The sequence below is a fragment of the Colias croceus genome, chromosome 7 (genome assembly GCF_905220415.1).
Source record: "Colias croceus chromosome 7, ilColCroc2.1".
Classification (NCBI taxonomy): domain Eukaryota; kingdom Metazoa; phylum Arthropoda; class Insecta; order Lepidoptera; family Pieridae; genus Colias; species Colias croceus.
The window spans coordinates 4,629,040-4,656,955 of NC_059543.1; the positions used below are offsets into that span (position 1 = coordinate 4,629,040).

A 27,916-nucleotide genomic window follows, 5' to 3' on the forward strand; every position below is an offset into this window, starting at 1 on the left:
GCTATGTGGCCTGAAATAAATGAATTTTATTTATTTATTATTTAAAGACTTTAAGAGAAAAATATTGTTAACTTATTTTTATTAAACTTTTGTATTTATAAGAACACAGACCTAGAATAGATATAGAAACTTAGATGGGGTTGAATATAATATTAAGATCGAGATACCTGGGAGACTAAAGTTATATTGAACGAAATGATTTTATGTTAAAGTACCTACTGTATTTCTTGGAATATGATAATACAATTAATATCTCCACACGTTATTGGCTATTAATATCGACTCTAAGAGAGTTACTTTTAACAATAAATCGTATTATCAAACAATATGAGTAACTGACTTATTCTTAGTTGTTATGTTAATTGTAAAACAATAAAACATACTCACCACACAATGCTCTTCACAAAAAAATTTAACTGAATATAAGGGCTGATTTTTCAATCCATTTCAAAAATGTATTCTAATTGTCCGTATATGACAGTTTACAGGTGACATTTTAAAATGTTCGTGTAATACTTTAATGGACGGATAAATTTAAACCAAGCATTGAAAAATCGGCCCTTAGAGAACGAAGTCACATTCGCCTGTGCATTAACTGACACAAACTTGTGCACAAACATTAGAATCACAAAAAGGACACGTCAAATATTTCATTTTAATAAAAACAATACCGATGTAAATCTAGAATTAACAAAAACACTAGCGATCATCAAAATGCGATGCATTCGCAAAAAACAGTAGTGGCATAAACAAACATTACAAGATTGTAAGATAATACATATAATTAATTAAAAGCAGCTGTCAACTCACAATATAATATATCCACATAATAATGAACTTATATTTATGTATTTATTATGAGCACTTTTTCAAGCATGACATGGCATTATGTAAATACAAGAGAATGGAACGCATTACATGATTCAGTAGCTTATTGTATCCAATGCGAAGGTATTTGAATTTGTTGCTGAGGGCACAGATATTATTAGCTACCTGAGGGTGCGTTAAAATAGTTTGCCTAGAGCCATACGGAATATTATAACCACGCTTATGTAGGTCACACGTGGTTATATTTCATTTTATAGCTTTAAAATTAGGGATTGTTAAACTTATAGCAAGGGATCGTTTTACCTGCCCTTTCATCATAATTATTAGCCTACATTTGTCCACTGCTGGACATAGGCCTCGGGCTGTAGGTACGGGGTTACGAGTGTATAAATATTTGTGAAAAGGAGAAAGACTTCAGGAAAATCAAGCTATTTTTGAGAGTGGAAAATAAATTGTGTACAAGAGCCTAGAGTTGGAAGTAAGTGAAGCTTTCTTAAACGTTCTAGAGCTGTAGATCTATTTGTAATAATTATAATTACAATATAAATAGGTACTCTATATTTCTGGTGCTTAATTAGACTTTACATATCTTAATTGTTAATACTGATTTACGCAACAATGCACAATAACAACAGACCAGTAAATTTTAATAAAAAAGAGTGCTCTATTCCATTATTAATATCATAAATAAACTTATTGATTATTACAGCGTAATTCATTAAATACATCTAAGCATATCACGGGAAAAAATAATAACAATTTCCGTACAATAATATGTAATGAGGACTGACACGTTTTGTAGCACGTTTCACATGACAATGGACAGAATTATACACAGACATATAGATTGATATATGACTATTTATGTTCCGTATAAAAATTATGCAATCAAGGCTATTGACCTCGTTGGAGGTAAAGTAGAGCCAGCGAGAGAAATGGCATACAAATGAACAATGCGACAGATTTATGCATAGTCATGATGTTTACGTTTTTTACTTTGTTTTACTACAAGTAATTACTCTGGTTGCTTGGCTATTACGTGATTTTAATAATTACGATATTTTCAATGTTATAGAGTGGACTTAAAAATCAATTGTTTTAATTTATGTTCGTAAAGTGAGTCCTTTATACTTAACAATAAATGTCGCGATGTTCATTAACACATTGATAGCTGGTTGTATACTTTTTCTTATCTATGTAAATTAAATGGCGTGCCTTAGTAAGAGTATCACTGTGTGACCGCTTTATTGATATAAGAGTCGGAATCAGGTTTTAAGACATATATTATACAAGTAAATAGGGAACACGATTACATGAAGAAAGGCATTACATTAAAAATACAATTTTATATATTCAAATCCTCAATCAACGAATAATTTTAATTAATCACTTACATAAGTGATCAAAACACAATAAATCAACCGTAAAAATATCCTGTTTTAGAGGATATTTTTGGCAGCGGTGTCTTTAAAGTACGATGTAAAAAACAGTATTTTTATCATTTGACCTATAATAATCGCTTAGGCTTTGCTTTGCCGGCAGTGTATACTGTGTATACAAATAGACCCGGCGCTGTTTATTATCTACATTCTGAAGTTAGCGCGGTCTCGGAGCGTGCGTGTGCGCAGATCGATTGCGCTTTACGATTTTTATCTTCTGGGACATTGAATGTACTAAACAGTTGTATATTCGCGCGTTTTGTGATAATGTGAATAACCTTATTTTTAGAGACTTCAAATATGTAAGTAGATGAGATAAGAAATGTTGTTGTTTATTTTTTTTTACTATTATTTTTCTTAGTGTCAGTACGTAGGTACGGAGATTATGTTTTTAAGTATATTCTAAGTTTATTTTATACAAAAACTGAAGTGCCTGATATATTTTAAGAAGATTCCAGCAAAAACAATAATTAAATTTTATTGATATTACATGTATTTTCATCGTTATCATAACGTACTTTAATAATCGAAATATGTAATTTATTTTAATATGAAATGAGATTCCTTTTTCATAATTTGTGGGTATATTTAGGTACCTAATATATTAGTTGACTATTTATTATAAATCAATCCATTACACAATTCCTTTAGTTAAGTAATAAATATGTTTTTTTGTTTAGTTTTAACTTTTAAGTAAGCAATATGATTTACAATCATTAAAGTAATTGCTTGTGGATGTCGTAAATAAAAATAAATAACACAATAAATGAAATAAATGGTTTACGTGGGCAATTACGATGATTACAATTTTAATGAATAATTCAGATTAATATAATAACTTTTGGAATCTCGTCATTATGTACCTTCATATTTAATTACGAAATTCCCAAAGCCTAGAGCCTGTGCTAAATTAGAATAAATTGTTTTGAACTACGTTGGTATTTATGAAAATTACCAAATTATGTTTTTATCATAAATTGTTTATTTAGTTTTAATTAAAATATAGTACCTACTTGATTAAGATTAATTAGTAAATAAAGTTAACTAACGAGATTATTTTTAGGTACAAAAGAAAATCCAAGATTATTTTTAAGTACCATATAAAAACTTGTGAAAGATTATTTCCTTTTAAAATTACTCAATACTATATTAATTATAATTATATCCTATTGGTATCGATAACATAATATCTTCTAATATTATAATAGCAACTATACTTAGGGTAGCAATGATTTTATTCAACCATCTTCAGATACTTTTTAGGCAGACGCTACCATCATTAATTAATGGGAACTAACTTTAACTGTCTCCTGTTTACATTTACACGTAAAACATATAACATGAAGTAAATTAAAAAAGTGGAATAATAATTGTTTAAATAAATCAAAGGTCGTACTGGAACAGCCCAGAAATATTAATAATACTCCAATAATAGATACAGTAATTATTAATATTTATGTTCAAGAGCAAAGTTCGACGATCTCACAAGGATCGCTTTCGTATTTATTCAATAAATAATAATATATGTAGTACCTATAATATTGATATCACTACATAGTATAAAACAAAGTCGCTTTCTCTGTCCCTATGTGCCTTTGTATGCTTAAATCTTTAAAACTACGCAACGGATTTTGATGCGGTTTTTTTAATAGTGATTCACGAGGAAGGTTTTAGTATATAATTTATTAGGTTTTAGACAAAGCGGGCGAAGCCGCGGGCGGTAAGTTAGTTTTATATATAAATCAAATTGAATATAGGTAGATAACTACTTTAGTTATAATAATACCTATAAGTTTAGATAAATTTATCTCGTATTTTTGTTTAGAAAAGACGACTTATTTTAAATAATCTTTGGCGGCTAACTTCAATATAAAAAAAAAATTGTTTAAAGAAGTGATAGGTCGATTACGATATATCCAAAACATTTGATATAAAGTGTATTTTATTTTTGTATATCTAAATATTAATAACAATGACATGTAAACTGATAATCTATTCATACCTATAAAAAAACTGAATCGCCAATTGTGTTATTAAGCTTAAAACTCGAGAATTGCAAGACCAATTCGGCAACTTTTTAACATTTTTGTTAAGGCGTGAGGATGGTTCTCATGGAGAGAAAACTCGAAAATGGGGCATTAGGGCAACGTCTGCTGGGGCATCTAGTAACTGATAAATATATTATTGTTTTACAAAATTCATAAATGAAATACTTTATTGCATACATAGCTAAGCATTGTAATAGACACGCAATGTTGTTTTTATTTACATTTCAAATGTTAGATGCGTAGTTTTTTACTATAACGAATATTGAACGAATTATATGAATTTAATATTAAGTTCTGATAGTTTATTTATATTCCTATGTTTGATTTCCTTTATTTTATTTTCCCCTGAGTATAATTATAGATCGTGGGTAAACCTGTGGGTATACCGCAGCAATAACTGTCAAAACAAACTCGACCATAAACTGTTGCTTTTCATGTATCACTACATAGTATAAAACAAAGTCGCTTTCTCTGTCCCTATGTCCCTTTGTATGCTTAAATCTTTCAAACTACGCAACGGCTTTTGATGCGGTTTTTTTTAATAGATAGAGTAATTGAAGAGGAAGGTTTTAGTATATAATTTACCTATTAAGTTTAAGACAAAGCGGGCGAAGCCGCGGGCGGTGAGCTAGTAGTTTATATAAAGGTTTATACTTTAAATGAAAGTTTTTGACGCGAAAAATTATTTCATATCAAATGTAATTTTATATCCAAATGTTTTTCTTGTGATGAATGAATATATTCAGTTCTAGATAGTCTTTCGTTTTTCAATAGAAGTTTGTATATAAATATTTTTATCGTATTAAAAAGACAGAAAAACACTGAGAAGATAAATTATTAATTTTATTACTCACGTGCATTCATATGTATGCCAATGCCTACAGGAAATAAAAATAGTATCTATAACAAAAGCATGATGATAAAGTACTTATTAGCCGTAACCTAACAATACTTATTTTTAAAATATGCGCGCATACATTAATAATTAAATAGTAATTTGTTTACAACATTTGAAAAGATCATTTAAAACTAACTTCATGGATGTTTACTACCAGTATTGTACCTGCATATAAACAAGATTGTGTTGACAAAGGAAAACAAGCTTTGATTTATTGTATTTAAAATTAAAAATTAAACAACTCGGATACAAACACAGAAGTAGCATCTAATTTTGTCTGTATTCTGAGCAGTATATATTATAGCTTTTTATAGTTTTAAAGACACAATACGTACCTAGGTATAATAAAAGACAGAGGACACATTCAATGCTTTAGCATCGACCTATTTATTACCTATATGTAATATTAAATTTATGAATATTCATTCATTTAATCAATATAATAATGTTTCATAAAAAATGTGTAAAAAAAAAACATTTTAAAAGTCATAATCGAGTATTCATCTAATTAACAAGATGGAAATTTCAAAAGAAAATTGTGAAAGATACAGCGCTTGTAACTTTAATTAAAGCATAAGAACAATTTCTTTCATTCAAAGCTTGCTATTAATATCTATTCTCTAACTTGTGAAGCATATCTATTTAGAAGAAAGATTAATTAAAATTGCAGAATATATTATATTGTTAATAATAGCTATTGTAAAAATAATACGTCTATAGTAATTTAAAGTCGTCAAAGCAAATGAGCTGTATACAATCTAGAACTCAAATTTTGAAATAAGTATTTCGATAGTTTAAAATACTTTATTACACGTGTACATTTGAATACATTAATTAAGTACTTATTATCTGTCGTATTTTTATAAAGATAAACTTTTAAAAACATTTATAAATCTTACCCAGTAGCAATGTAGCCTTGAACGTGTTATCTTACGAATTAAAACTACTCACATCTCCGTTACGAGATTATTTTGTCAAATAGTTTGTTTTATTCCAATGCACTAGCGTATTTCCTACTTCCTTATTGACCTTTGAAGTACCTTAATACATTGTAACAATCAGTTGGCATAATATTTAGATCAATCGTAATCTTACGACTCTTTATGCTAATAAGATGATACAGGCACAGATAATATAACTACTAGCTGTCCCGGCAATCGTTCTGACTCTTATCACTTAGGACTTTAGGAGTATGAAAAATAGATGTCCGATTCAAACCTACCCGATATCCACAAAAAAATTCATATGAGAATCGGTCAAGCCGTTTAAGGAGTGTGGGAACGAACACTGTGACACGAGAAATTTTATAAAAATAAATCATTTATTTTCACATAGGTAATAATTTAAATGTATTAAATAGATTAGATTAGATTACAGGTTAATACTAATATGTATTACAGGTACAGGTAAATGTACATAGGAACATTTTGTGCTTGCATTACACGTATGTGCTACATTGAAGCCGCGTTTAGAAAGGCAAGATTGTGAACTAATCGTTAGTGGAAAATAAATAATAAACATTTCACCGTCCATATAGTAATATATTATTAACTCGGTCTTATGACCGTGACATGGCTAGTAATTCCCGCCCTTCGATTTATTCTAAACGATTTGGCGAACATATTGCACTCGTAAAGTAATAATTATTATCTTTTTACAATAGTAAAGTATGACAGTGAGTCCTTATTTTACCTTTACCGTAGTAAATAATGTTAATAAAGTGAGCACTTAGAGCAATTTTCCATACGAGCTTGGCCTTTGGAGTTGACATCGCAAAGCCTTTCAATTAAATATGTATATTAATTTCCGATCACTATTGCTTAGTAACTAATCCTTAGTAATCAGAGAGGAAGGATCAAACGGAATTACTTATCTCTGAAAGCATTGCTAACAACAAACACAATGCATCTTGCAATCTATATTCACGGAAATTTCTAGAATATTACATTATAAATTAATAATAATTATGTACCTATAATATTACATTGCACTAGCCTCACTGCATTTCCACGTCTATTGCGCCTTCGACTAATGACACCGGTTTTGCAATTACTTTCACTCGACTTGTCACTGAAATCTTACCTTAATCATTAATTTCCTCAATGTATCGATATATATAAACGATAAATAATGGTTTTATTACTAGCAAGGTTTGTAAAGCTTGTAAGAACTAGCTTGATTTGTTTAGAGGTACATGTCCCATTGTAAGAGGATGCTGTTTAATTGTAAATTTTTACTTATCAAACGATATTACGAGCTTTTCGAGTCGTTGTTTTGAATTTATCATGATTTCATGATATTATAATTAAAAATTGGCCCTGGCGACATCTTATTACAATAGTATAAACAATATTTCACTCTAAAAATATTAGTAGTTCTTATGAATTTTAAAACCTTGACATAAAATTAAAACATATCAGACTCAATGTTTACATGTAAACCGCTATCTTATACAGTCTTACTTTATATTGATATCTGCATATCGATGCAACAATTTATTGATGTCTTGGTGGTACATTAATTATCATCTCGTGTATGTATCTCGTAATACGCTCCGTTTAACTTTACGAGTAGAAGTAAACAATCTATTTAAATTTAATAAACTGTCACAAACAACGTTTACATTTAAATTATCGGTCGGGGGTCTGATAATATATGTACATCTTGGTACATTTCCCTACATGAGTGCAATAATAGCACAGCTAAGTATAAAACTCAAGGACTATATAGCTGATAAGAAAACAAGTACTATTATCTCTTTCTTCAATAATGACATACATATTTTATATATATTAAGACAATAATATGTTACAATTATAGTGTAATAACAATATACAGCACGATTTGTTTTAACTTTATGAGTCGTTACAGAATGAATAAGAATTGTCAATTTTCAACTTTTTTATATCGGTGATTTCAATTTACGACGTCTAGTTAACGTTATGGTTAGGGAGCCAGGTACAAATTTGGTTAATTATTTCCTCTCAAGAGATAATTCGTCAGACGCATCAGAGTATAGTATTATAAAGCCTCGTGAATGTCAGCTGGCGCTCGGTTGGGGGGGTGAGCGGTTGTAGCCTCCCACGCACGTAGGAAAAAAAATACATTCATTCATTTCCTCTCAGCTAAAAATTTGTCAAATTGTAGCTAACCCAATATCTCAACGAAAAAAAATAATCAGCTGGTTACAACCTGGTGTATTATACGTCAGCTGGTGTCTCGAACATGAAAAAAATAAAATTATTTTCCGTGATTTCCTCTCAAACAAAAATTTACCTGATGATAGCTTATATGTAACTGTGTATAAATATATAGGTCAGCTGGCTGTATCTTGGTGGAAAAACCGTCAGCTGATACTTTGAAAGTTATTACATAGGAGTTAGACAGAAGCATCTATTGCCAATTTATATGCATCAACTGACTAGGTTTTCCTCGAATTATTGATAGCTGATTTTTTTTATTGATCGCATCAGTATATTGACAATCAGCTCACAAATTTTCATCTGAGATGAAATGACGTATCTTTAATTATTATCGTTATTTTTAAAAATTCAAGCAACACACGCTAGCATAATATAGACAGTAATAAGGTACTTGGAGGTGGTTAGTTGTGCGCATGATCGGGGTACTATGTACATTCAGCCACATCGGTAACCATGTTTTTACAAATATTATAAACTGCATTTAAAAATAACTATCATATCATCAAATTCACATAACTACCTAAAAGTGTAACAAATATGAAATAACCCACTAAAAACATTAGTTAACTATAATAGGCATGACGACAGTATCCATAAATGATCGTATTAGTGTTTTTAAGGGAAAATATAATATATTATAGTAAATTAATTAAGTATAGTGACTTAAAAATCTTAAAAACATTAAGATTAATGAGATTATCAATAAAATAAAACATTGAAATTCTGCAGTTGGCCATTTTGACTAAAACACGCGTGACGTCACGCTTAAGTAAACAACTCACGTCAGATGTATTTTGTTGTTATGAATATGTTGAGAATACGCATTTTTATTTATTTTCTATTGTTTCACGTATGCTTTATCGACTCAGAACAGAAATATAATTGCGAATTCACGAATACGTGGTTTCGGGGTTCTTCGCGCCAACTTTTACAATCATTTCTTATTATTTTCTCGCTTGAAATAATTACTAACACATTTTTGAGAATTATTTTTATGTGGATTCACACTGCAATACTGCACACCACATATAAACTTTGAAATTCGTTTCTATAACACATATTAAATAAATATTTTTTTAATTTTCTTCGCAATGCGTACAAATAATTACGTATTTACTAAATCGTGACGTCACGTCTACGCCATGACACCTGCGAGCTGTTTTGGCACAGTTAATAAATATTTTTTGAAAAATGGCTTTTATCTCCGTTAAATTTAAGTATATTACCGAAATATAGGGTTTTTCTTGTATAGTAAACGTATACACACATTATGGAAGAGGATTTCAAAATCTTTCGTCATGCCTATTATTAAAAAAATAATAGTATAATATATAATTAATAAAGTTATTACTTATCTTTTACGGGGACTTATGTTGATGGAAGAAACGTATCTCGATGATTTTGTTAATGTCTCATTATATTCGAGACACCAGCTGACGTATAATACACCATGCTGTAACCAGCTGATTATTATTTTTCGTTGAGATATTGGGTTAGCTACAATTTGACAAATTTTTAGCTGAGAGGAAATGAATGAATATACTTTTTTTTCTTACGTGCGTGGGAGGCTACAACCGCTCACCCCCCCAACCGAGCTCCAGCTGACGTTCACGAGGCTTCATAATACTATACTTAGATGCATTTTACTAATTACCGCTTGAGAGGAACTTGGTCATAAAATCTGCTTCTGGCTCCCGGACCATTAGATCGTCGATAAAAGGTTATAGGCACCTGAGATAACTGGAGCATTAATTTAATTTACATTTATATTACCGGATCTAGTGTAATTAATACACAAGCGGATAAACGAATACCTCCTTACGATATTGTTTTTTTTTTTCTTATATCATCTGTTATGAAAATTTATTACAATGTTTGCAAAGTGATGTTGGCTATTAACATTTATATTTATCAAGTCCAAATAAAATCATGATCGTGAAAACTGAAAACCCTAATTTTATCTTCAACCATTATATAATTATATTAGGTTCTAAATCTATTTTGAAAGTAAAGAATTTTCATACAATATGTATGAAAATTACTTATTTACACACGAAATAGGTTATTGTAATCGAATGACAAAACCAACATACCTATAGGTAAACCTACACACTACAGGAAATCATTTTTAGGCGTCTTTGATGTGTTAAATATATTTTTGTCACTTTGTGTGTGTGTGTGTAATGTCAAGAACATTTTTAACATGATCTTAATATTTTAGATTTTAGCTTTAGTCATTTGGTCATTCTTAAATTCCAGAGACAGACAGTTGTCATTATATTCAAGAAACATAATTATTGTGTTCAAATTACTATAAAGTGAAAATACTGTAAAGTGACAACCTTAATCATACTCAACGGGGAGGTGTTAACGTTCTTAAAATATATTGGGAATCATCTCAAAAGGAAATTGACATAAACGATGAAATGAAGTGATATAGGTATTTTAGAACGTATATAATACGTATATAAACAATTTTGGCTCAAATAAAATTAAATACATTCAGTGCCTAAACATAATTTTGTGAAGCATCGTCATTGAAATATGAAAATAAATTAAATTTTAATTGCTTTTCATCAATTTAATATGCGACGTACTCAAATGTTATAATACACACTTGTAGTTTTCAGCAGTGTTGTCCATGTTTTAATTTATTTTTAGACCTCGCTTTCTTCGTATTATTTTTTGAGTTTAGGTAAAAAAATTGCATATTACATTTTTTTTACATTTCCTATGATATTCTAGCAGATCTCAAAGCTACAATCCTTATAAAATACATAGAGATATACAGTTAAAGTTACGTTTAATATAGAGATAATATCATTTAGTATTAATAAAATCAATATTTATTGAATACATAACAATGGTAATGATGATAACAATTAATATAATGCTTTCACGCGCAATAAAATCAAGTGTGATTCTTGTTTGCCCGTTTTATTTTCATTGTTAATTTACAAGAGGAAAGTACATAATTATACAGTTATATTATTTATCTTTTGTATAATAGATACAAAAGACGCACAAAGACGGCCTTATCTACTAAACAATGTATATAATTGTATCATTAAATTTAATTCATGAAATTTTCCTATTTTGAGAGTAGTTTATTTTTTCAAAACAATATTCACGTTTGGGCTTGGGGTGTGATTAATACAGTCTAGAAGTCCTGGCTTTGAGCCATATCCATCAATGGATACTATTAAATAACGTCTATAAATAAAATTCATCAATATCCAATATGGAAACTCGCTACTTCATTTAAAAGTTATATATATTGTTTTTATCTTTAACATTCTATTTTCTTTTTAAATATACACTTTAATACTTGACTGTTATTATTTGAACTGCAACTCGCACTGCATAATGTGCTGCAATTATGCAGAGGGAATTAAAATTTAAAACCTGCAATTCAGTCACTTCGCTGCAGCTAATTAAAAAGTACATGTTAAATAAATAAAAAACTAACAGAAACGTAAACATTTATCGAATATGGCAGATGTTTATTGCAGTGTACAAAAAATAAACTGGTAGCTCTGGAAGGGCTATTTCAATATATCAAGAGGGTTTATTGTGTGTGCTGGGAGCATGCATGTGCGTGTGTGTGTTAACATGTGTGTGATTTCGTGATATACTCCACATTATCTCTACAAAAAAAGTTATTGGAAAATCTACGAATGCAAGTAATTGTGAAATAATGTGTTAAATATTTAAATGGTGGAATGAATACAATGACCTATTATCATACCAGTAAGATAATTATTGTAAATCCGATCACGTGAATACGAGAAAATTGTATAATAATTCTAATAAATATCTTATATGCTGATAAAATGAAAATAATTAAACAATACAATTATTATCTTCATCATTCATTATGTACTTAAAATATAAAGATCAGTATAACTTGTGTTTGATTATACATTAAAAAAAATAAAAATTTTAAACGCGGTTTCTCCGTGACCACGCTCGCTGTAAAGTGTGCGAAACGTCGGGATAAAAAAATGTAATTCGCGTTTAAAATCCATAAAAACTTTTATTTCTATATGTTATTCCTATCAGAAATTCACAAACGTAATTCTAAATGATAAGTTTAAAAATAGTACGTTCTCAATAATTAAGCAGTTATGTAACTATTTAAGAATATGGAATTCTTAGTATCCAATTTCGACTCGCCCTTGACTGGTTTTTTCGACGTTTACATTGATGTAATTTTTGGGTCAATGCATAGATAGCATAATATATTTTTTTAAAGTAGCCAAAATGACAAATTTTTATAATTATTATAAAATCATGACATAATTTGAATCTATCCTTGCTATAAATACTGATATTATTTAAATAATGTGATAATAATACACTTAACTTTTTTAATGTTATACAATTCAGTAGATATACAATTTCATTAAAAATACATGATTGATTTAAAAACAGCACAATCAACAGCAAATTAAACTAACCAATAAATTTTGCAATAAATATATTATGTTTATTTTCATGTTCTTTTCAATAAATATAATTATTATGTTTAATTTTATTTTATAGTTTCATAAACCATAAAAATGACCACAGAGTAATGTACATGACCAGATACACAATATGGCAATTAACACGTGGTAAAAGTGAGGCAAAAGGTCATGCACTTTACATGTATCGTTTTGAAGAAATATTGCATCGCTTTAACTAATTTACGACACTATTATCAGCAGTTATCATGCTATCTACAAATCTTTCCTATAGTGATTAATCTTGTCATATACCACACATAGATAAAAATAATACCAATGCACCTATTTTCAACTGGTAGATAACGTATTAATTTAAATAAGTTGAATACATTAAGTTTTAAGAGTATAAAATATTGTTTTTAACAGTTACTTAAAATGAGAAGTGTATTTTCCAATGCCATGATCCGCGATGCAGAAATTTCATGCATTATAAATTGCATTTATTCACACCGTTCCAAATTAACATACTGATAGTATTTAAATAAGGCAAACTAATTATGATAATACACCGAATATGGTTTGCACTTTGGTTGTGTCCTCGAAATATACATCTATAAAAAATATATATAGTAATAATTAATTATTATATTATGCTAATATAATATATTAACTTGGCTTCGATCGGGATCACCCGTGATTGAACGAAATAAAATCTTTACAAGTTATCTGTTCCAGTTTTTATTTTCAAATACATTAATTTTGCTCCAAATTGAAATCGCTACTTTCTTATGAACAAATATTTGAATTCATCGAAAATGCAATTGTATTAAATTAGGTTAATTAATCAGAAGAAGAAAATTAATATAATTATTAATTTAAGTCTCATGATTTTAATGAGAAAAAATGTTGCTGAAGTATAACGCCTATAAAAAGCATTTTCTTTTTGCGAGTAAAAATTTCAAGATAATTACATGGTACTAGCGGTCCGCCCCGGCTTCGCCTGTGGTACACATTTACGTTTTCTCTACAGAAGAACCATCCTCGTGCTTCAAGGAATATAATACAAAAAGAATTATCGAAATCGGTTCAGCCGTTCGCACGTGATGCCGTGATAACGCGAAACGGGTTTCATTTTTATATAATATAATATTTATAGATGAATGTCTGAAAATTTAATGGAGTTAGGGAATATACTTTCACAAGATATTTTTTCTTTATACTTTTACTACGTTTCTAGGATGAAAAAGATTATTCATTGCATGCATTGTAGAAGCTATTTTTTATTATCTAGAATTCCTATTAATTTACACAATGCAAGTATGTTAATAAATCGATAGGGTTTCAGTAATTCAGGTCAATCTAGTTCTAGCTGTCTCTTGACTTCGCCTGTAAAAAAAGGTGCAAAATGAAAATTTGTTGTAAATATACAAATATTATTTTTTCACTCCTCTAAAAATTACTGGATATTTGTACGTATAGAATTGCTTATGTTTTTTGCATAGTATTTCATATCCGCTGTTTCATATTTTCCATGAAAACAGGAATTTATTGGTATTTTAAAACTTATCTTTGTAAAGTATTCAGGAACGAAAAAGGATCATCAGAATGATTTGTATATTTCTATAAATCATAGAATTCATATACTAAGGTATAGGATGTGAAATCAGACTCGGGTAGAAATAAAACACGCGTGGAACGTCGCGGGCAAAAACTAAGGCATAATAACCCTAATTCGTTTCGTCCGGCCGCGGCGTAAATGACTTTAAAGGGCTTCTTTTATTCAATTTATCGTTAGTAAATGATTTCACCTACGGTCAGATTTGTATGCACTTTACAACCTAACGCCTACTCTTATTATCACTTTGTTCGAACAATCTCTCCTGAGTAGGAAACTTTTAAGTTAAAATTTTATAGTGTTGATAGTGTTAATTTAATATTAAAATATTTATTCAATTATTTTTTGTTTCAGATAATAATATATTGAAAATGGCGGCGGAAATCCTATATAATAATGCGACTTTAAGAAAGGATTTCTCGGATGTGTTGATGGGACATCTGAAGGGCGTTGGCCGGATGTTTTATTTGCATTCGCCGGAGGAGACCTTGTATGAAAAACCTGAAGATGTGCCAAATTTCTTTAGACAGGTATTTATATTTTAAATGTACTTACTCTTAGATAGAACGGCTTGATATATAAGTGCCAAATGCTGACTATAATAAAATTTCTTCCTACCTGTCGAAAAAATACATTCTTTAAAAATATCCGTTAGGTATGTACTTGAGGTACCTACCTACGTCGGTAAAAAAACACATTTATTGACATCAATAATTTTTTGATTTATGCTTGTGATTGTTATTGATTATGATATTCCTGTTCCAAATTCTAATAAAAAATAAATTGATTTAACAAAAAATAAAACGTAAACACAAAGTACTCCATAGATTTAAAAATATAATAGACTAGTACACTCAAAAACAAAACTATTGCGCATTATAAAAACTAGATATTAAACGTGTGTATCAAAAATATAAATTAATAACACCTCGTAAATTAAAATTCAATAACAAAGGATATGTCGCAAAACTTTTTGCTCAACAAAACATATTTAAAAGTGGCGCAATATAATTTGACAGCACTAGCTCCAAGGCTTAATTTGTCAATAATAACTTGTTTTGCTTTTGTAAGCCACTTAAATTCAATGTTTATATTTAACCCTTAATTCGACAGATTTTTTTTATAATTAAATTTGTATCAGTGTTACTAATTTCAGTTCTTAGCTTATCTAGGACCTTAAATAAAATACAAAAAAAAATCTATTGTTTTCAGTTTCCTGAAAAACCTACGTCCTATATACTGGACCATATCAAGTTTACAACAAATTAATGCACTTGAATCATGTGTAGTATATTTCTCACTGTCAAAAAGATAGAATATAAAAACCAGAGGTTCAATAGAATATTATTCAATATATTTTGGTAAATTAAGTCTCAAAGTTACATCGTTTTACGCTTAAATACTAGAAGTAACTCTTAAATCTTATAAATTATAAAAATCACTATTATGTTTTGAACATATAAGTTATCTATACAGTCTTCATAATAATCAACATTTAGTTGAAATAATCAGTCTCAGTAATAAAAATGAGTATCAAAAATATCGATGTAAGTAGATTGTTAATCATTATTTTATCTATCTAATATGAAAATTATAAAAGCAATTTCTTTTGGTCACTAAGCACAACCTCTGTTTGCATTTGGAATACTGCATGTTCGTTTTATTGTTCTTGCAGAACTTACAACGTCCATTAGTGGTATATGCAGGCCAGTGGTTGTATCCATCATAACGTACAGAAACTGGGTGCACTTGGGTTCGATCAGAGCTTTTTTCGGTACGGTTTGGGGGTTCCGTCTCAACCGATCTTCCCTTTTGCCACAATTCAACTGCCAACCTCTATCTAAACTTTTTTAGGTTTATGTTTTTCAGGCTCTTCATGTTGCATTCTCTCCTGTAGAGCAGCCAAGCATTGTTAACCGATACGTCTAACATTTGGTCAAAGATGTTCATGTAGGTACCAACGACGGCTCTTCAAAGATGTTCTTTAAAGAGCTATCAACATGTCGCACAGATCAACGCCTCCCATAATATGTTGATTATAGTAGCTGACTAATTGGGGACAAGTGACACCAAGTTTTCTTTTCTGTTCTTTGCTCCATCTCTTGACTTCTTGAACAGGGTAAGCATCTGCATAAGAACAGGCCAAAATCACAACCTTATTATAGAACCATTTTACAATGACGATCTTTTTATCGTTATCTACGACTTGACTAAATCTTGTGTATCATTTTCGGAACTGTCTAATAAATTCATGCGCTGTAAGCTTGAGTCAATGGAAGGGCAGGATGAGGAGGACAAATCTTCAGTTCCATTATGAATAGCAATATCCTCATCAGGTTCAGAATCAGTGTCTATATCGGAAGGAGCATATTCAGGCGGTACCAATGCTACTAAGAGTTGTCCTCTTGACATGAAATTCTAAAAAGGACAAAAATAGTAAAATTCAAAACATATTAAATGCGGATCCCTAATACAGTATTATAATAAACAACAAAAGTTAATTTTCTAATCAGTCGACAACGAGAACAATACTGGACATATAATTTTGTATATAGTTTTCTAAAACTTTGATATGGGGAAGAATACTGGACATTCAGGTAGTGGGTCTTGTAAAAACGAAACAAATCACAGTAAGACAATAAATATATGGTAAGTAGTTTTACGTGTATTTTATCTGGAACTTTCAATGATACTACGAAAAAAATAAGCCGTAAAAAATGAATAAAGTGCAACTTATCGAGAGCCTGCGCGGCACTTTGCTTCTCCCCGCCATCTCGCCGGTGACTGCTCGATTCCCGTTGAAGTGTGTGCCTCACCGATTTTTGACAACGTAGTTTGATAGTCAATGATTCGATTATGCCGTTTTAGTTCAAGCTATAAGGTCTAGTTTTTTAGGCAGATTTTTTTTTATTCAACGCGAAGTATACTGCACGGCGTCGAATTAAGGGTTAAAAATCAATTTAAATTGGAATCAGACGCATTGCTTAATGTATGATTAGAATAATTATATATTTTCATATTTTTGGCAGATATTTTTAGAAATTTCGATCTTAAATTGGTCTAGTTTTGTCATGGATGTATAATATTATACATATTAACAAAAGTAAAGAAGAGCAACGATAATTGTGTACTAATTAGTAATACTAGATATTTTAACATTACTTAAAGGTCAATTAAATGAAGCCATATTCGTATAAATTAATTAAATTACAACAATTAAAAGAACAACTATTCGTTTGTCATACAAAATATTTGATCGATTGTATCTTTTTAAACACTTATATACCTCCTTACATACAAAAGCGGCAAGAATGGAATATTTTGTTTAATTATCTGTGTTCTATACTTACAAAGCAATACAAACAAAATTTCACGAATTTAGGCCTTATTCGTATTGTTATAAAGATAAATTATAATAATGACTTGTTCCAGAGTCAATGTTAAAATAAATACAATAGGACCTAATTAATCATACAGCTTTAAAACAAAGGAAAATGTGTTTTCTTTTGCAATTTACTTGTGAGGCTAATTTATTTTTAGAAATCTTGAAACCCTTCTAATAAATTACTTTTTGCTATAATCATCTTTCAGATTATATAGATTACTGTTATAATCACATCGTTAACTGACCTATAGGACAATAGTATTTACGTATTGACCTAGGCTAACATATCAATGTACTATGGTGTAACCATGTAACGAGACGTCTTATAAACTACATTGTGTTAGTATTAATAATTTATTATTGTGTTACAACATACCAATATAGTTAATATATAATTATAATTAGTTGAATACCTATAACTAATAGTCAAATATGTAATGGACGTGATCTTTTGTATATTGTAGAGTTCACGAAATATGCGAAAATATGACGCACAAAATTGTGTTGTATCATTTCATTGCATAAAATAAAGTCATTATTTTTCATTGTATTTTTAAGGTTCATTAGAATTCAGTTTTTTTTTTTTCTTTCATTGACTTTATATTACGTATTACGTACTTACTTACTTGTAAAGTATTTTCAACCCTTAGTGCCCTTACGCACTAGCGGTTAACCGCGGGGGCGGTTGACCGCGCGGTTAGCCGCTTTCCCATTTTAATATGCAACCGCTTTTATGATAGTGCGTACAATCATAAGCGGTTGCATATTAAAATGGGAAAGCGGCTAACCGTGCGGTTAGCCACCCCCGCGGTTAACCGCTAGTGCGTAAGGGCACTTATATTACAATATTATGTCACTATAGCAATAAAATTAAGTAATACTCTAATTACAATTAATATGCGTAGAATAATTCTTATTGCCTCAAATATAATTTTAGATGTTGGACAGAAAGTCCTATATTTTAAATTTATAGAAAAGTTTTTACAGATTTCATTAAAGAACCAGTTCGTCTGGTACTTTGGAAGGTTTTGACTTAAATAATCCTAAAAACTTTTCTTTATCGTGAGCCCTCAAGCATTGGATATTAATCAAGACCATCTTTAATTGATTCTTATGCCATTAAATATAATATTTTGGGTTCAGCAATGTTATGATTTATGAACTTGTTTTCCTTAGTTAACATATTAGTAGACCACTAGTTTTGAAATCATTTGAAATATCTAAAGCAAACAACTAATTCTTTAGCAAAATAATTCGTATTTGCAGCAAATATTTATTTTATGTTTTCATATAATAAAACTAAGTAATAAAATAACTAATATTTCGTAAATTTTCTCTTGTTTCAGTCATTCCCTTATTTCATACTATTTATGATTATTGAACACATTGTGCTAAGGTTCGAAGGCAAAAGCGGTATACGACTAAATGATGGTGTTACGAGTATATCACATGGAATATTTCAAGAATGTGGCAGGTATTTATATACATATATTTAATAGACACTTATTATAATATGTAAATTATAGTTAAATTTGTGAAAAAAAAGTTTTTGGTGGAAAAATTATCTGTGCTTTCTTATATAAACTCTTTCTTGACCCAGGCATAACGTTTTTAGAAATCTGTTGAGATAACAGTTGAATGATTGAGCTTTTCCATTAGAATACATATAGTACGAAAATAAAAATTGTACACTTTTCTTTATATTGGCTGTGAGAAGAAAAATGCAACTTGGTCATTTTCTCAAATAGGCACTTGTTTTAGAAGTACATAATATATTAAAATTGATCAAAGAACTTCCTTTCATTTGAAGAAAATGTTATCAGGTTTTAGTAAAATTTTCCACGACGTCGGCAAATATCTCTAAAGGAACCATAGGACACTAACAAGACTAAAAACCCCTTAAGTTTTATTTTGAGCATAATTCCTAATATCGATCAATTTGACAGACCATTTAACTTCGTGACTTGAGAAATTTTTACCTCTCTATCATAAAATGTCAACTACAACTTTTTCACGTGTAATTTATTCCTTTCGGCAGTCTTCTTTCTAACTTCAACTACTTTGGAATGTCAGAGTCAGCTATTTTTATTAAGGACCCCTTTAAATACATGGATTTTTAGTGCAAGTCTAATACTTATTACCTTTTCCTTATTGTTAAGAAAGGTATAACGGAAGTTCTTGATAACACTTCAATTTATCCCATAATAAACCTTTATAACAGTCACAATTCTAGTTCCCTGAACTGGAAATGATAATATTGCTCTAATTTACCGTGATTGATTATACAATCAATATTTGCCTTACAGATTAATATGGCGGGGAGCTGAGTCCTATTTATATACTTGGATATACACAAACTACAGATTGGTAGACCTCCCCTGGGATAACACATTGACCTGGTACGCTGCCGCTCTGGGAGTCGATTTCTGCTATTATTGGATGCATAGGGCTTGTCATGGTAATATTATGATATTTGATACAACTAATAAATATTTTTATTTTTATTTTTTTTATTCTTTATTCATCCATACGTTTTATTAACACTTTATATACTAGTTAGTTATAGTCGATATAATTTTACAATAAAAACGAAGAAACAGTAGTAAAAAATAAGTGTTAAATAAACACCCATTTTTGGAGGATATCTTTTTTATTGAATAATTTATGATTTACTCTGTAACAGACTTAAAATAAATAAGTGATAAGTAATTGCTTAACTACGAAGTTATCATCAATCACCTGGGTTTATTTAAAATAGACCCAAAAAGAGATATAGAGATTTATAGAGTCAGATAGACTCTATAAAACAACAGAATTTAATTTTTTTATTTATTTATTTTAGAGGTGCACATATTATGGGCTCAGCATCAAGTGCATCATACATCTGAAGACTTCAATATGGGCGTAGGAATAAGACAATCGATACTACAAGGATGGTGTGGATTTGTAAGTAGATCTTTTTATTAACTCATACTTATTTTAAGGTACATCCTTACCGTTACCCATTTCCTGAACATTTTGTTTGTAGAAAACATTATTATATTTACAAGGGATAATAATATATCATTGTACGTATGAAAAAATTCAATTAAACTTGTTTCCCTTTCATAATTAATATGGACAAACGGACGACGTAATCCTGTATAATTTTGTATAATATTAATAATGATGAGGGACTTTATGGTAAAAAGATCACCCGAAAATGCGAGCCCTTTTATGTGATAAGTATGATTAGATTGTGATCCTAAAGAAAGATCATAAAGTACCTATGTTAAAAAATAAATTGAGCAGTTTGGATTTCTTACCATTCTCTGAAGACTAAATCGATTTTATAATATTCAGATCAAAACAAGGACTATTTGCAAGCTAAGATGTAAATAAATATAATAGAAACTTGGTATATATGTAATCTTAATGGCAGGTATATTATACCATACTCATTTCTACATTCTGAAAAAAAAAACTAAATACTTTTTCACAAACCATTAAAATACTACGAACATGAAAACTCGTTTTTCCTCTTCTCTGAAATTCAATTATATTGAATGAGTCGAACACAGCGATGTAATTTACCGTGATTTACACAAAATCTATAGGTTTCTAATTCTATAGGCCTCTAATTCTGAGGACAATTCCATTAAAAAATAATTTAAATTACGAAAATTCCATGATACGAATAGCATTTGAGGCTTGCATGCATCGTCATAGAGACGCGCTATTGCCTATAATTGTGACGTCATACTGTAATAGAATACATAATATTTTATATATACATAATATATTGTATGATATGAATGCTTACCAAATTTTTCTATATGGGCATAGACAATTTGTGTGTACAGAATTTTATGTACATTCTCACCTTTTACAATGGGATCACCTTCTTACAATCTTCCTTCGGATAATCTTTGAGTCCTGTCGTCATCATCAAAATAAAAAACAAAATAGCAGTAAATTTTAATAAAACGTTACGACAAAAAAGAATTACGTTTTAATCCCAAACACTCAAATAATCCTTAATCTAATTAGAATTTACTCGGTCATGAACAATAAAGGCATGGAGGGTTGTAAATTATTTGAAGAATATATTCTGCCTTGTTTTATTATCCTCCAAATTAATGCCTTTGTTTGTCATCATTGAGACAAAATTCAAGACGACATTATAGGGGAGAAATCTCTCGAAATGTGTGAAGTATCACATAATATTATTAATATAAAATTATCAATTACAGGCGTTCTACCTACCGTTGGCTCTAGCAATTCCCCCAGCGCAATTCGTGGTACATCACCAATTCAGCTACCTGTACATGTTCTGGATTCACACTGAAGCTATCAAGAGCCTTGGCCCCTTGGAGTATGTTCTCAACACCCCCAGCCACCACAGAGTACATCACGGTACGTATTTAAACTAATAATAATAATAATAATAAGGGCGTAGGGATGTGACGACCCCATCGCCCACGGTTGGAATATCTGTTGTCTACGTGACAATAGATATTCCACCCGTGCAATCAGTCAACCCGCAGGACACCTTGTGGCGGGGTGTCGGGGAGTAGCGACCCCGCGGGAACCGAGTGCTCCCGGGGGAGGCCCCTGTCTTCATCTCCGGCTTGCCTTCACCGGCCGGTCGGAGTGAAGCCTGACGAGGACAGGACCCCCACCTCTGGCTTGCCTTAACCGGCCGGCCAGAGTGGAGTCGCGAGAGCTTTTAGCTCGAAGGGTGGATGCGAATCGTAAGTGGCGAGTGGGCACGTGATGCTGGACCCTCAGGGAGCGCGTGATCGGAGTTTAAAGTCCAGGGACGCCTCTCCACCCTTAGCTGCTCACAATATGTTGCCCCCTTGTCGCACTATTGCAGCGACTTATTTCGGGGGCCCATACAGTGAGAGGGCGAGTCACCACCTGCCAACATATTTTTACTTTCTTTTAGTAGAAAGGCAGGTGCCATAGTTTCCCATAGTCCCCAGTACCAGTCCATTTAGCATCCCAATCCATAGCCCAATTATTAAATTTCCATACCCTGCAATAGTCCTACATCGGCCGCGGACTGCCTAGGGCTGTATCTCTATAGTGCAATCATGGGCAGGCTGCGGCTGGTGTCCCACAACACATTAAAAGTCTCAAAGGGCCTCTGCGTGTTGGATCCGTGTCCCCACGTAAGCCTTCCAAAGATCCGGGTACCGTCCTTCTGGTGGTACCCGAGTATTATGGAAATGAGAAACATAATAATAATAATAATAATAAATTCTTTATTTCAGAGTAACAAAGACCCAAAATTAAATAGAAATAACAATTAAAATTAAAATACGCAATAAAATTAAATCTAGAAATACAAATTATAAAATTGACATGTCACAAATAATCAGAAGCATACATAAAGTCACAGAAAAATTAAGCAAAAATTAAAATTAGAGTACGCACAAAAATAATTAATCTAAAAATACAAATAGTTATTCGGTATACAATTTAAAAAACTTCACGTCTCACCAACACATTAATAAAATGTTCTAGTATTGGTGAGTCTACTTTTTGTGATAATGTGTTTAGGATTCCGTTGGGACTTGCACGTAACCGCTGGAGTAATGAAGCTGTCTTTTTTCGCAAAATGGCATGAAAATCATTTGCATGAGCCTGCGCAAACATTTCAGACGCTGAACAATGCCTCGGCAAGCCCATCAGCATCCTAAACCCATTATTATATTGCACCCGTAATGCATTCATACTCTTTTTGGAGTACTTGAACCACAGGTTTCCCGTGTAGAAGTTTTGGCAATAGGCTTTGAATAAAGTTATTTTTGCCTCTTTGCTACATCGGGCGAACCTGCGGGCCAGCATATTGCATTTAGCCGCCAGGGATCTCCTTTCACGCTCAATATCTACTTGATCATTCAAGTCCTCCGAAACACAGTGTCCGAGATATTTAACCTGTTTTACCCTCTTTAACGCTATTTGGTTTAAGTTGAGTATCGGTTCGTAACCAATGTGCTTTCGGGGGACTCCAAAGATCATATAAACGCTTTTTGCGACATTATATGATAATCCATGCTTGGCAGCATACTCCTGGCAGGAATTCAGTAGTTCTCTAATGGAACCTGCAGTGGGTCCTAAGAGAACCATATCATCTGCGTAGCTGATGTTATTAACGCATACACCATCTATCCAACAGCCTCCCTTTTTCCTCAGCTCTAATATGAGTTCATTCACATATAGGTTGAAAAGCTTTGGCGAGGTTAAACCTCCCTGCCTCACGCCACACTCCAACCTATATGAATCGGATAACTCTGTCCCCCACCTGACATTGTTCACTTGGTTTGCATACCAAAATTGAAGTACACTTATCAACTCCCTTTGTACTCCCGCCTTCTCCATCTTTTCCCACAGTATATCATAAGATACAAGGTCAAAAGCCTTAGAAAGATCGAGAAAGCAGGCGTACACTGGGGTTCTTCTGCTAGTATAGTATTGAATAGTTTGTTTTAGGCAGAGTATCGCACTTTCTGTTGATAGACCTGGTTGAAAGCCGAATTGGGCATCATCCAGGTTCAGCGCTTCGCCAAGACATTTATCAAACAAACTATCCAAAACCTTAGCTGCTATGGTGGCCAGTGATATTGGTCTGTAATTTGACCTATCCGAAATATTGCCAGTTTTGTTTTTGACAATAGGGACCACAATAGTTCTCATCATCTCAGCGGGAATATAAGAATGACTTACACAAAGAGAGTAAAACTTAGCAAGCACTCGGGGCAAGTGCACACCTGCATGTCTCAAATGCTCCACACTGAGGCTATCATAGCCCGGTGATTTACCTCTCGTCATCTTATTTATGACACTCGCCACCTGCTTAGCTGAAAAAGTAATAAGATCATTGTTTAGATCTTTATCAAGGCTAAACATTTGCTTGGAAGGTCCCAAAGGTGATGATACCTTAAAGTGATCCCTAAACATATTTGCAATTTCTTTCGGAGTATTGCAGCCCGCGACACTCACTGGTAAGCTCGGTCGAACATTGAGATTATTGGTTGCTTTCCAAAATCTGGAAAAGTTTTTTGTTGACCTGTAAGAAGCAATCATGTCCATTTTTATTTCATCTTGATGATTCTGACACCATCTTAGCCTACTTTTAAATATTTTACGGCTCATACACATATCTTCCCAGATCTTTCCAGTTTTTGGTTTATTATATGACAGCCATATGTGGTATTTCGACCGAGCCTCACAGTGAGCCTCGCGTACATGTTTATTCCATCCAATAACTTGACCTTTTTTCTTCTCAATTTCTGTATGAGACAATGAGGCAGCATGGGACAGAATTCCTATAATCTCATTGTACACTTTATCAAGACACACTTTATGATATGTGTCTCTGCATATCTTTCCGCAACTTTTATGAAATTCAGCAAAATCAATCTCTCTGAGTTTGCTATTACATATTTCATGATACTCACTAATCTGGCGCTCATTTCTGTGACCCCATTTTATTTTATCAATGACATACCCTGATTGAGGCATTTTTGTCATAATACAATTGAGGTCACATTCTATGATAAGAGGAAAGTGGTCAGACCAGTAGACATCATGAACTAAACTTACATCAACTACAGTCCTCCAAGCAGATTTAGTCACTATGCAGTGATCTAACCATCGAAGACTGCCATTAATGTCACTTCTGTAGGTGTATGTATTAGAATTAATACCCAATTTATTTGTGTCCGCACATATCCACAATTCATCAGAGCAAAAACTGTCTAACTCATTCCAGAAAGGCTGCATAGGATGTGCGTTAAAGTCACCTAACATGAAAATATTTTCTATGTTATAGCTATCAACTATGGTCTTAATTTCACATAAACAACTCGTAAATTCAAACATATTTTCAGCATTATCAGTTGGCATATATACACTAAATATTATAATATGTGTATTATTACATAAAACAGCTTTAAACGCACATATTCTATTACTATTGCAATCAATAATTTCTACACTTTTAAACAAGCCTTTTCTCCATAGGATTGCAACCCCACCGTATGGTCTGCCCTTAAGTAGGCTCTTAGTTAGGTCTACAGCTGATTTACCTGTGTATTCAAAGTCTTTGCTTATCGACCCAAGCAAAGGCAGATCATACGGCAGTAGCCAAGTTTCTTGAAGAGCAAGAATATCTGCATATCTACACATGTCTCTCACATTATCCAACGATCGCTTTAGTGATTTACAATTAAAACTTATCATTTTACATGTTTTAGCCATTATTAATTTTTAACTATTATTTACAACTACTTTACAGTGACAACTTCACGTGATTTTCCCGATTTGGTAGATTTTTTAAGCGTAATAAAACGCCTAAAACAGATACCTTCGGGCCATGTTTCTGTATTCAAAAATATGTGTAATTTATTTCTAGCAACAAATAATTTAAATGAGTTATAGCTTTTCTCCTTTTTACATTGAATTTTTTCTAAAGTTACTAATTCACTAGTTTTGTTTTTAATATATTCCACTATGTCACTTTCACTTGTTTCTTTACACACGTTAGATATATACAATGGTACTTTGTTCGGCGCAGCCCTAAATTTATTGTCAAAATTCGCTCGCCCTGTCTCACTAATAAATCTATTTTTAGATATTACTTTCTTTTTTCGTTGAACCGTTTGCCATTGTTCATCCTCATTTACTCGTTCATGCAATAAACTTTCACGAACAATGTCAGCCATAGTTCGCTCCGTAGTATTAAAGTCATTTGTGTTATTATTAGTATAATTCATCGCACGTTCCACAGAAGCGCGCGCGCTGCATTCAACCGGTTTGATAATGTACGAAACCGCGGTGTTGGCCTCCACGCGCGAGCCTATCGCGGTCTCTTTCTCAGGTTCGGGAAGAGATGAGACAACACATTTATCAACAGTTGCGTGTGTCGAAACCGCAGTGGCCTCATTTCTTTGTCTCGGCGAATGTCCTTGAAAGGCCGGTTCCATCGTTGAGCGTGAGGGCGAGAGAGATGATATATACGCGCACTCTTCACTCGCACTACACTTAGCAACAGTGGCCGTTGACTCATCACAGAGCGGTTGAAGACCCATCGGCCCGCTATCACAGCTATAGCTATTCAATGCGTATGCGCCCCGCTTTGTGTTTATGTAGTTCAACGACTTTTCTCGCGAACATTCAATTGTATCCTTTAATTGTGTTTTTGTGACATAAGTAGATTTAATTGTTTTTAATTCGTCCTTCAGTAAGTTAATATCACGCAGTAATCTGGTTACGTCTACGTGATCGAAAGTCACAGGTGGTAACTTATGTAGGTCTCTAGCCACGAAGATTGGTAGACGTTCTGGATCAGTTGCATCTATATGCTTTAGGAGTTCAATGACATCCTCCAAGTCCCTTGTAGATTTAGATTCTTTCTTTCGTTTCTTAATTTTTCTTATTGGAACAGCGTCAAACAACAACTTTTTTGCTTCGAAAATATCATCGGTGGAGAAAGCCGTTCGGCAGATCTGCACCAACCCTTCTTCATCCATGACGTTCATTTTGTTGTGCATGAAAGCCAGCACTTCATTTATTACTATGTTACACGCAGAACATTTTAAGACCGTAGAGGCCATTGCCCTCGCGCGCACACGGTGTGTCAACGACCTTTCACTTTCGCGATCAGCTGACGACTGATAGAATACGAAATAGTATACTGAGGATACGAAAGATAATATTACAAAGCTGAAAAGTATCTTATTGGTTTGGGTAAACGCGCTTATCTTAGGAAATACGGGTCCGATTTGAAAAATTCTATCAGTGTCAGATAGCCCATTTATCGAGGCAGGCTATAGGCTATATATCATCGAGCTAAGATCAATAGGAGTAGAACAATGCGGGTAAAACGGCGGGGCATAGCTATAAGTAGGATACGAAAGATAAAGGCAAATTTAACCCACACTCATTAAGTTTTCATTACGGGTTTGAGCCTAAATAATGTAATTGCAATCTGGTTAGAATCCTCCACGTTAATAGAACGCGGTTTAATGGGGCTCTATTAATTATTCCAAATTGATTTTATT

At 31.8% G+C, this 27,916-nt stretch overlaps 2 protein-coding genes across 2 annotated transcripts in view; one reads left to right on the forward strand and one right to left on the reverse strand.

Annotated features, from left to right (window-relative positions):
• The first annotated feature begins 2,411 nt into the window (after positions 1-2,411).
• The window catches only part of LOC123693078 (alkylglycerol monooxygenase-like), a 32,447-nt gene continuing 6,942 nt past the window's right edge, over positions 2,412-27,916 (forward strand). The window contains exons 1-6 of the mRNA XM_045638029.1: positions 2,412-2,569; positions 14,834-15,009; positions 19,211-19,338; positions 20,171-20,322; positions 20,707-20,810; positions 22,097-22,259. Coding sequence (XP_045493985.1) covers positions 14,851-15,009; positions 19,211-19,338; positions 20,171-20,322; positions 20,707-20,810; positions 22,097-22,259 — 706 coding nt within the window. The 5' untranslated portion in view covers positions 2,412-2,569; positions 14,834-14,850. The remainder of the gene's footprint in view (positions 2,570-14,833; positions 15,010-19,210; positions 19,339-20,170; positions 20,323-20,706; positions 20,811-22,096; positions 22,260-27,916) is intronic.
• LOC123693079 lies at positions 26,685-27,521 on the reverse strand. Its single transcript, XM_045638030.1, has 2 exons — positions 26,962-27,521; positions 26,685-26,930 (listed from the first exon to the last, which is right to left on the reverse strand). The coding sequence occupies exons 1-2, from the start codon at positions 27,467-27,469 to the stop codon at positions 26,713-26,715; spliced, it is 726 nt and encodes a 241-aa protein (XP_045493986.1). The 5' UTR covers positions 27,470-27,521; the 3' UTR covers positions 26,685-26,712.